Genomic DNA, 11,398 nt, shown 5'->3' with positions numbered 1-11,398 from the left:
TATTTATAGATATAAGCTGAGATATCTAGGATAATGGAAACAGGTATTGGTTCAGGGCAAATCTTTAATGTCGTTAGAAATTTAAATGATATTAACACAGACAAGATGGATATCATTATAAGAATAATATCGGTATAGTAAAAGTTTGAAAACAGTATCAATGGATGAAGAGAGGACATTGTGAATATAGATATAGAAATAGAATGTAATAAAAGATATCAATACAGAAAAGATTACAAAAGATAAATATTGCGTATTAAAATGAATTCTAGAACCAGAATGAGATATTCCCAGTCAACGAGTAGTGGAATTCTTCCTCTATCTCAGCATAACACACAGGTATGTTTAATAGATTCACCCTTTCATCAATAATTTAGTGGAATATACTTGCCCAGATTTAAATTTGGAAGTCTCATATATTATTTCTATGATTTCAATAATAGAAAGTCAAAATTTAGTGCCTGACTGTATTAAAGTCTTGAGTCTGGTCAGACTGTATGGGTGTAAATATTGAAGTGGCTCTATAATGGAAGCGTAAGCCTTTTATTGTCACAAGAGCTTGTTCAGTTAAAATATAGGAGCCCCTTGTGGTTTAGGGGTTGCTATTAAATTGGTTGAGACATTACAATTACAGCCACTGTTTATACTAAGTTATACTGAGTTAAAATATAGGAGCCCCTTGTGGTTTAGGGGTTGCTATTAAATTGGTTGAGACATTACAATTACAGCCACTGTTACTGAGTTAAAATATAGGAGCCCCTTGTGGTTTAGGGGTTGCTATTAAATTGGTTGAGACATTACAATTACAGCCACTGTTACTGAGTTAAAATATAGGAGCCCGTTGTGGTTTAGGGGTTGCTATTAAATTGGTTGAGACATTAGAATTACAGCCACTGTTACTGAGTTAAAATATAGGAGCCCCTTGTGGTTTAGGGGTTGCTATTAAATTGGTTGAGACATTACAATTACAGCCACTGTTACTGAGTTAAAATATAGGAGCCCGTTGTGGTTTAGGGGTTGCTATTACATTGGTTGAGATATTACAATTACAGCCACTGTTTATCCTTGCTTGATGGTATCAGGCAACTAAATATATTCATCTAACTCGAATCTATGCATCTCTTAGCTCAGCAAACACACCAAACTTTATTTCTATAAAAAAACATTGACCTTCTCAGGTGAAGTCTTAGAATTTTTATGCCCCCGCCATATAATGGCCGGGGCATATAGTGTTACCCTGTTCCGTCATTCTGTCATCATCAGTTTCTGTTCATTTTCTTAGTAACGGTTGCACACATTCATCATTGATATGTCATTAGAAAATACAGGTCAAGTTCGATTTTGGTCATGGTTCGATGTTTTTGGCAGAGTTATGCCCCTTTTTCTTTGAAACTTATATGAAATTTTCAATTTCCGTTCATTATCTTCACAACTGTATTACACATTCAACTCCAACCTGACATATGGATACATCAAAGGAATGCGCAGGTCAAGTTCGAATTTGGTCATGGTTTGATGATTTTTTTCAGTTTCCGTTGTTATCTCCTCTAGGGTATTACATATTCAACTCAAATTTGACATATGGATATGCCAAAGAAATGGGCTAAGTTCGAATTTTGTCATGGTTCGATGAGTTTTGGCAGAGTTATGCCCCTTTAACTTTGAAAGAAAAGGAAATTTTCAGTTCCTATTCAATATCTCCCCAACAGTTGTACATATTCAACTCAAATTTAAGATATGGATATGTCGTAAGAATGCACTGGTTTAGTTTGAATTTGGTCATGGTTTGAATAGAAGTCTATACAGTTTTATTTGTTTATTACATATTTTATAACAGTATATGATTATAGATACAAAATTATGTCACATATTAGTTGCTAATTCATATGAAAGTATAACTGAAAGACCTTCAATGTGTAGTGAGAAGTTAAATATTGTTACATCCACTTTGATTATGTTATTTGAAACTAACAAGTTACAGAAAGAATGGTGAAAGGCATATATTTTAACATCTGATTCAGTTTGATACAAACACACAGTATAATTATGATCATTGAAAACTTAATTTGTAACACTGTCACTGTTTTTTGACCCCTTATTATTGGCTAGCCAATAAGCCAGAAAGGAGCTTACATATATGGAATTTTGCTACATTGTTTCTTGACCTTAGTTGAAGAGAAAGCAGGTAGCAATTTAATGCCTGTTGAGGTCTGTTTTCTTGTTCCATACATTGTCCTAAGATGTTGAGAGCTGTTTCTCTATGTCCAAGGTTTTTATCAGTTACTATGGTTCTTATAAGTTTACTAAGTGCTTGTTGTTGATCTTGATGTCTTTGAAGATGACTGTAGATCTTATATTGTAGGAAGTACAGGAAAGGTAGAGAATCAACTACAGCCCAGTCCATCCAAAAGTCTCTATACCGAATTCTGTGTATCATGTAATCTTGTGTAGATCTGAACATTTCATATTGTAGTTCATGAGGAATACAGTTGATCTCTTTCTGTATGAATGTGACACAAAATGCTGTTATATGTTTAATACAGTCCTCACTTTGTTCACCACATATTCTCATGATTTCTGTTGTTACTGCTGGTGGAGGCATATCCCGGCATCTACAGATAGTAAAAACAGGATAAGAGTAATATTGTTGTTCAGTGTGTCTCAGAATTAGTTCAGCTTTCTCCATATCTCCTGTACAGTAGAACACTGAAGCCAATTTAAGTCTGCTAGATGAGATATCTGAGTTTAAACCAGCTGATAACCAAACCAATGCTTGAGGTGACACTTGATTATTTTCACTAATACTAGATGATGCCAGGATAGATCCATATGTGGTAAAAAGAAAAGGTGCTAGAAACTTGAATGCAGCCTGTTCTAATCTATTACCATTAACATTGAAAGTAATTAGTTTACCTATACAATGCTTCATCGTTCTAATGTTTTTTGTGTGTAAATGTCTTAAAAGAAGCTTTTGAGCCCCCTTTACAGAGAATGCTGTGCCTAAATATTCAAAGTACATATAAAATTCATGTATTGCAAGAGAAGATTGATAATAATATGCTCCGTGTGGTACCATGTTCAGTTTAACTTGCAATCTATAGCCAAGATCATCAATATCAATTCTAAGTAACATTTGTCTGTCATTCTGTAAAAAATCACTTATATTTTTTGAAAGTTCATGTTTTTTTTCAGCTGTAAATTGCCCTGCCATCAAATTGTTTTCTCGGATAATGAAATGTGAACAATGGTCATTCTGTACACAGCTATGTAATTCTAATAAGCAGTATGTTAAGCATATAAATAAATTGTTCTCTTTCCATATACTTGACTCTGTGTTTTCTATACAGTGTAATAGAACTGTTTTACACATGAAGCTTGATATGTTGATTTCCCCTTGAGGATTAAGGAAGGATTTAAGAATCATTTTCAATAATACATAGCACCTTATTTGTGTTATATTTAGATTAAGTATAAGGCACCTTTCTGCCAATGATGTAGATATTCTCCATTCCAGTTCAGGATATTCACTGACCTTACTTCCAGTTGCAACAACAAAACACCTAGTACTGGCTGCATATCTTCTCATGTCTAGTGTTGGCCATCTACCTATACCTTGTCTATCTAACCAACCTGATGCTGATTGAGGCCATGATTTACAAGGAAAAGCTGGCACAGTGTCTATATCACAGAATCCATCCTGTCCTTGTCTAGCATTTGATGGTCCATGATCTACAGCATCCTGAATGACACCATTATATAATGTGTTTTTTAACAATATTCTTCCACTTCTATCATTTATATAGTGTTCATTAGGAATGACTGTAACAGGGAGAGGTATATCATGTCGGAGCAGTTGTAAGAAACAATAACCAGGTGTAGTGTTCTCATCCTGTATCATGAGATAGTTTTCCTTGCCATGTTCCCACTCTGACCAGTCTTGTATTATATTGTACTCATGAATACAGTGAAGTATATCCATATCTGAATGAAGTCCTATAGTAGTTGTACCTTCCCTCTGACTACCTAGATAATATACAGTCAAGTTTGTATCAGCTAACTTGTGAGTGATATTCATCATAGTCTCCTCCAGCATGAGACATCTTCTTCTTCTCATTACCATTCTTTCATTGACACCAATGTCATCTAAAACCTCTGATAACATCAATGATAGGTTTTCTCTGTAGTCATGTTCTTGAAACATTCTGTAATATATAATAAATAAAAGGAAAAATTGTTGTAGTCACTCATTAAATTTATTTTTTCACATACTTTTACTTGTTTGTTATCTGCCCTGTGTGGAAAAATAAGTATTGATATTGTGAAAATTTTAGGTAGATATCAATTAATAATAATAATAATAATAATAATAATAATAATAATAATGAAAAAATGGTATTGTAAAGATTTGTTCCTTTTATCTACATGTATTTTTTTTTGATATTCTCCAAACTTAAATATTTGAATATTTATTTTTTAAATTTTATTGATGCAAATTTTTGCGAAAGGTTTCTGTAATGGTGGATTTTCTTCCACTATGTTTTGACTTAAAACTTTACTACTATAAATTCATAAAAAAACGTTATTTTTTTCCAAAAAGAAAAGAAAAGAAAAACAATTATAAAAGATATATAACTCACTTTTAATGCTTTACTAATAGTAAATGTAATTATGTCCCTTTCAATATTGTAAGCTTTCCAATGCTACATTTATGATAATTATTTAAGGCTTTGATACATCAATATATCGGTTTATAAGTTTGATCAATTTTCAGTGTTTTATGTTTTTGAAAATTAACATTATATTAAATTGTAACTTGACTTTGAAGATTCTTGAATCAAACAGAAACTAAATTGATAATATAATATTGATATTGCATCCAATAATTTCTTAAATAAAGTATTTACTCAAATGTGAAATTGTGTGTTTAAAGATAATTTTGAACTTACTTTTAAAGTTGTATTTGACAGTATCAGTATGACTTTGTCTTGAAAATAATTGAAAAAAAAAATTGTGTTGACTTTCTGTTTGACAAAGCTGGAAATTCCTCTTTTGGTTTTAAATGAAAATATGGAAGGGAAATAACTCACTTCCTCTTCCTGTTGTTATAAAATTTAATTTGATTATTTCCCCTGTTATTTATTATTTTTTGCTATAATTTCAAGAGAAAATTATATACTAGGTATATAAAATAATTATATGGCTATAACTCTTCAGATATCTTTTAAGAATCTGGTGATTTATTTTGATTGTACATTAATTTACATACAATATTCTTTAAAAAACATGTCTTAATAAATTCTGTATTGAAATTTTTTACTGTATATATTATAAACTTTATTCTGTATCACTATAACGTAATAAGTTCTTCTTAAATTCAATAGGAGTTTATCAGTTATTGCACTAAGATGACAAATTATGTTGTCGTAGTAAATTATGTATTGAAGGATTTTAACTGTATATATAAACTTTATTCTGTTTCGCTATAAATGATACAAAAACTTGTCAAGAGTTTGAATACAATAGACACAAGACATATACAAACCTATAGTCAGTGTACTTGTATGTTTTTCTAAAGTGTATATAAATATCTGAAGAAAAACACTTAAACCTTTTGGTTATAATTGGAAAATTAAACGAGACTTACCTAGTAAGGTGAAGTTTAGTTGAAATTTCATCGACTGCAAACTCCTTAAGGGCTCACACAGAGAGAAGACGCAGCTAGTAGCAAGGCTTATCAGTCTTTAGAGAGAGGACATGGTACTAATGCCTAGTACCATGTCCAATGTGTAATTATGAAGGAACATAATATAGGAAGTGGGTGGGCGGGTGTGTGAGCCCTTAAGGAGTTTGCAGTCGATGAAATTTCAACTAAACTTCACCTTACTAGGTAAGTCTCGTTTAATTTTCCAATTTCATCTCCTGCATAACTCCTTAATGGGCCCCACAGAGATTTTAGAGATGTTTCTTCGTAATTAAAGGGATATATCAAAGAGACCAGGTTATTCAGTTGAGTATTGTATTATAATGACATAAAGCTATGTTATACAGTATAATGTTATCCAGTGTTAATTATGGCATATTAATTTATCTTATGAGAGTATCACAGTCATTATGAAATTGTTTCAAAGTATTTCCAATAATTGAATATCTCACTTGTCGACAGTGTCAGTTTAGTTGTTGAATTTTAAAGTTTCATGACCGCATCTTGGATACTTTTTTGGTCTGGTAAAGGTTTTTTGTAATATTTTTCAAATGTTTTGGCATTAGTCCATCCAGCTGTCTTTATAATTGTTTGTAAGGGAATCCCATGCAAACTTGCTTTTGATGTTGATGCTGCTCTTGTGCTGTGTGGACCAAAACTTTTATCGATGCCTGCATTTGACATGGTCAGCTTGATCCATCTGGCCACTGTACTTTTAGAAACAGCTTTAAATGGTTTTATTGTACTTATTAACAGTTCTTTCCCATTACGCAAGTTTTCAGTTCTTTTAAGGTATTGTTTTAAAGTGTTAACTATGCACAGATTTTTATTACTTTTATATGGTTTTAATGATATCGTTTCTTGATGATATCCAGGTCTTGACTGTTTTAGAAGATGATTTTGATGTATGAAAATAATGTCATTTGAAATATTTATATCATCTAATTCAATAAGATGAAGCGATTGGCATCTCTGAGCTGTACATAAAAGGTAAAGCATACATAATTTGCACGAAAGTTGTAACAATGTTATATTGGTATTGTCCAAAGTTTGAAGGAAGTTTAGTACTGTTTTCGTATCCCATGTAGTAGTATATTTTGCCAATGCAGGCCGCTCATTGAAAGCACCTTTCATGAAACGGGTAATTTCTTCAAATTTTGTAATATCGATATCACCACAAATTCGTAAAAATGAACTTAGTGCAGATCGTGCAACACCAAGTGATCTGTATTGAAGTCCGGTATGAAACAAGTTTGACAGATATTGAAGGACTTCATTTATGGAAGGCTTAAAGGGGTTAATTTCACTCCCACAAAATTGTATCCATTTTGATATATAGGTGCTGTATTGTCGTTTTGTGCTATTTCGCCATGACTTGAGAATAATGTCTTGGGCTTCTTTGGGTATTCCCCTTTCTTTGAGGACTGACCGGATACTCGAAAAAGCCCAAGTTTCATCTTTTTCAGTGGATGTTTCCTTTCTGGTTTGTGTGGTAAATATAGACACTTTTGTGGATTTGGCAGGTTGTAACATGTCCCCTGTAGTAGTTGAAGTAGACTGGGCCACCATGTTTGTGTTGGCCAGATTGGAGCCACTATGACAGCCTCTGTTTTGTCTTCGTCTATCTTTTGCAGTATACGTGGTAGAAGGCTGAAAGGGGGGAACATATAATAAAATTCATCAGTCCATGTTAACGAAAATGCATCAATTGCAATTGCATTTGGTTCTGGACGGCGGGAGACAAATCTCGGTAATTTGTAGTTTAACCTTGAAGCAAACAAGTCAACAGACAACCCTGGGTAAATCTTTGTAATCTTCGTGAAAACATTTGAGTATAGTGACCATTCTAAGTCTTCATTACAAACCCGCGATTCCTTGTCAGCCTCAACATTATTTTTTCCCGGGATATGGGCAGCTTTGAGGTGGATTTTCCTGTCTAAGCACCAGAACCAAATTTCCCTAGCTAGGGTATTGAGTTCCGTTTTCTTCCCCCCAAATTTATTGATATAGGCGCAACTGGTTGTGTTGTCCATAAAGATCTTAACATACTGCCCATAAATGGATTGGCAGAAAGACTGTAAAGTTAACTGACAAGCTTTGAGTTCTAGAATATTTATATGTAATGTTTTTTCTTTGGGAGACCACATCCCTCCAGCCTTTCTGCCATCATTTTGATTATGTGCCCCCCAGCCTTTTCCCGATGCATCTGAGAATAGAGTTATGGAAGGGGTCCCATTTGAGATTTGTCTGAAACTTAGTGGTAGGTTTATTATCCACCACTCAATGTCTGCATGTATTACTTTGGGAATGTTCATAAAACTATTATAGTTACCTTTGTGTATTTTTAGCATATTATCTTTGACCTGTTCTAGTGGTTTATAGAATAATGGGGCATATTCAACCCCAGGTTCAGCTGCCACTAGTTTCCCTATAAGCTGGGCAAAGTCCCGAATAGTAACTCGTGCTTTCGCCAATAAACTTTGACAAAGGTGTATTGTTTCGGTTACCTTTTCAGGGGTAAGCCTTACAGTCATTGTGACTGAGCAGAGAACAAACCCCAAGAAAACGATTTGTTGGCATGGTGTCAATATTGATTTTTCAGGGTGTACTGTCAACCCTAGGGAATCCATGAGTTTGACTGTATCCTTAATATTATTTAGACATGAATGATAAGAACTGCCTTGTAGACACGAGTCATCTATATATGCAGTGCTTATGTGACCTAATGCTCGCAAGTGTGCGAAAACGGGCTTCATGATTTTTGTAAATACTCTTGGAGATGTGGTTAGCCCCATTACTAAGACTTTGAATTGATATTTTTGGTTATTGTGCCAGAATCTAAAATATTTACGGTCTGCCTTATGAATTGGAACTGAGTAAAATGCTTCAGAAATGTCAACCGATCCAAAGAAACAATTCTTGCGCATGTTATTTATAGCGGATTGTAATGTTTCCATTTTAAAATGAATATTAGTCATGTGGTTTTCATTGAATGTTTTCAGATTAAGAATAACTCTTACTTTACCATCTTTTTTAGGTCTTATAAAAATGTTGGAGATATATTCATTTTCTTCTGATTTATCTACAGGTTCAATAATTTTGCATTTGATGAACCTGTCAATTTCATTGTTTATTTTTAACTGTTCTTCTGAAGAAAATGTGAGAGGTTTTGGAATAAAATTTTGTATTGGATCATTTGCAAGTTCTATTTTATACCCATGGATAGTGTCTAATATCCATTTGTCATGAGTGACTTTATACCAGTTTTTGCTATGTTGTTTTGTCTTCCCCGCTATAAAATTATTTGGAGTGTTTGTTAACTGTAAAGTTAGTGTGTCCCTTCCTGTACCTACGTTTTTTACTTCCGGTTGTTCTTTTGTGGCCCAAATCTTTTCTTCTGATGGTCCACTCGTTTGTTTTGGAAGGCATTGCGGTGGGGGGCACTCCTTTGGTTCTGATGATTGTAAGGACGATAACCCATCTTCGAGCCCCCCGTTTCGATAAAAAAGGCCTGCTTGTTGTGTGCGAAAGGTTTCCAAGTTTTACCTTTGTCGTCTTGAGTTTCTTTAATGTTTCCTGGAGATTGTCACCAAAGAGTTGTGTCGCTGAAGGCTCAATATCACATATAGCCTTAAACTGTGGCTGAATATCTCGGCGAATGCGTTCTCCTCGAGAGGTATTTGTTGCCTTAAACGTAAGACACAGTATTTTGAAAGTGTCCATCAGACAATTTGTTATGTCCTCCTGGCTACCCTTTGTTTTCAAAAGGTCCAGTGCTCTGAGAATTGGTGTTAACGCTAGCCCATAATTTCCAGTTACTTTTTGTAGAAGAAAGTCTGCCTGTTTTGTATTCGGCTGAAGTTGTCTCCAGACGACCTCCTCTACTGTAGGAACTTGAAGATTTTCTACATTTTTGGGTCGTTTGTACTTTTCCCTGAATTCTTTGATTTTTTCTGCATCTTTTTTGTCGGAAACTCGAAGAGCTTTGTTAGTGATACTTGCTAGATGGTCACTAACTTCCTCTCCTGTAATTTGCTGCAGAGAGAAAAAATCGTCTAAATCTTCTAGAAATGTTCCAGCTTCATTGTCTGATTCTTCGTCTTTTTCCTCCCTTAAAAAATCGTCAATATCTGACTCATTTTCCGTATCTGCTATCATTTGACTGGAACAGGCGCTAGTCACGTTAGTTGGCGCTTGTTTTCCACTGGAGCCGTTTTCATTTTCCCCTTTTTTCTGTTTCCTAGGGGATTCATTGTGATCATCGTCTGCTTTTTAGTCCCCTACCGGTTTACCGGAGGGGACTTTAGGTTTACCCTCCGTCCGTCTGTCCGTCCGTCCGTCTGTCCGTCCGTCCGTCTGTCCGTCTGTCAGTCCGTCAGTCCGTCCGTCCACAAAACTGGATCCCGCGATAACTTGAAAAGTACTGAAAATATTTTTATGAAACCTGGTATATGGATAGATGGCAGTATGGAGATTATGCACGTCTTTTTCTTTTCTTCCTATGTTGAAAATTCTGGTTGCTATGGCAACAAATAGGCTGAAAATATAGCAAATTTTACACATAAACTGGATCCAGGGATAACTTGGAAAGTACTGAAAATATTTTTATGAAACTTGGTATATGGATAGATGGCAGTATGGAGATTATGCACGTGTTTTTCTTTTCTTCCTATGTTGAAAATTCTTGTTGCTATGGCAACAAATAGGCTGAAAATATGGAAAATTTTACACATAAACTGGATCCAGGGATAACTTGAAAAGTACTGAAAATATTTTTATGAAACTTGGTATATGGATAGATGGCAGTATGGAGATTATGCACGTCTTTTTCTTTTCTTCCTATGTTGAAAATTCTGGTTGCTATGGCAACAAATAGGCTGAAAATATGGAAAATTTTACACATAAACTGGATCCAGGGATAACTTGGAAAGTACTGAAAATATTTTTATGAAACTTGGTATATGGATAGATGGCAGTATGGAGATTATGCACGTCTTTTTCTTTTCTTCCTATGTTGAAATTCTGGTTGCTATGGCAACAAATAGGCTGAAAATATGGAAAATTTTACACATAAACTGGATCCAGGGATAACTTGAAAAGTACTGAAAATATTTTTATGAAACTTGGTATATGGATAGATGGCAGTATGGAGATTATGCACGTCTTTTTCTTTTCTTCCTATGTTGAAAATTCTGGTTGCTATGGCAACAAATAGGCTGAAAATATGGCAAATTTTACACATAAACTGGATCCAGTGATAACGCAAAAAGTACTGAAAATATTTTTATGAAACTTGACATATGGGTAGATGGCAGTCTTGAGATTATGCATGTCTTTTTCTTTTCTTCCTATGTTGAAAATTCTGGTTGCTATGGCAACACATAGACTGAAAATATGGCAAATTTTACACATAAACTGAATCCAGTTATAACTCAAAAAGTACTGGAAATATTTTTATGAAACTTGACATATGGGTAGATAGCAGTCTTGAGATTATGCATGTCTTATCCGTTCTTCCTATTTTGATAAAATATCAGTTGCCTTGGCAACAAAATAGGCTTAAAACATGGCAAATATAACAACAAAGAGCTGAAAATTTTTTATGAAATTGCATCTTTAATTCAAGAGTTATCTCCTCTTTAAGAATTTTGCTTTTAAAATGTTATATTTTGGTAACAGGGATGTTTCAAAATTTTT

General features: G+C 34.0%; 2 protein-coding genes across 2 annotated transcripts; both read right to left on the bottom strand.

Annotated features, from left to right (window-relative positions):
* Window positions 1–1,803: 1,803 nt before the first annotated feature.
* LOC132736113 (uncharacterized) lies at window positions 1,804–5,266 on the bottom strand. Its single transcript, XM_060723194.1, has 2 exons — window positions 4,947–5,266; window positions 1,804–4,202 (listed from the first exon to the last, which is right to left on the bottom strand). The coding sequence occupies exon 2, from the start codon at window positions 4,199–4,201 to the stop codon at window positions 2,099–2,101; it is 2,103 nt and encodes a 700-aa protein (XP_060579177.1). The 5' UTR covers window position 4,202; window positions 4,947–5,266; the 3' UTR covers window positions 1,804–2,098.
* A 1,947-nt stretch (window positions 5,267–7,213) lies between these two features.
* Window positions 7,214–9,974, bottom strand: LOC132736112 (uncharacterized; the record flags this gene model as incomplete). Its single annotated transcript, XM_060723193.1, is given in 2 exon segments — window positions 7,214–7,351; window positions 9,055–9,974. Coding segments are annotated over 2 exon segments (949 nt in total), but the record flags the coding sequence as incomplete, so codon positions are not given.
* Window positions 9,975–11,398: the final 1,424 nt, after the last annotated feature.

The sequence above is a fragment of the Ruditapes philippinarum genome, unplaced genomic scaffold (genome assembly GCF_026571515.1).
Source record: "Ruditapes philippinarum isolate M1 unplaced genomic scaffold, ASM2657151v2 ctg4887_1_1_1_1, whole genome shotgun sequence".
NCBI lineage: Eukaryota > Metazoa > Mollusca > Bivalvia > Venerida > Veneridae > Ruditapes > Ruditapes philippinarum.
This window is presented reverse-complemented; position numbering and strand designations above follow the sequence as displayed.

Coding starts and splice junctions, on each gene's coding strand:
- LOC132736113 (XM_060723194.1), bottom strand. CDS start 4,201: ATGTTTCAAGAACATGACTACAGAGAAAACCTATCATTGATGTTATCA.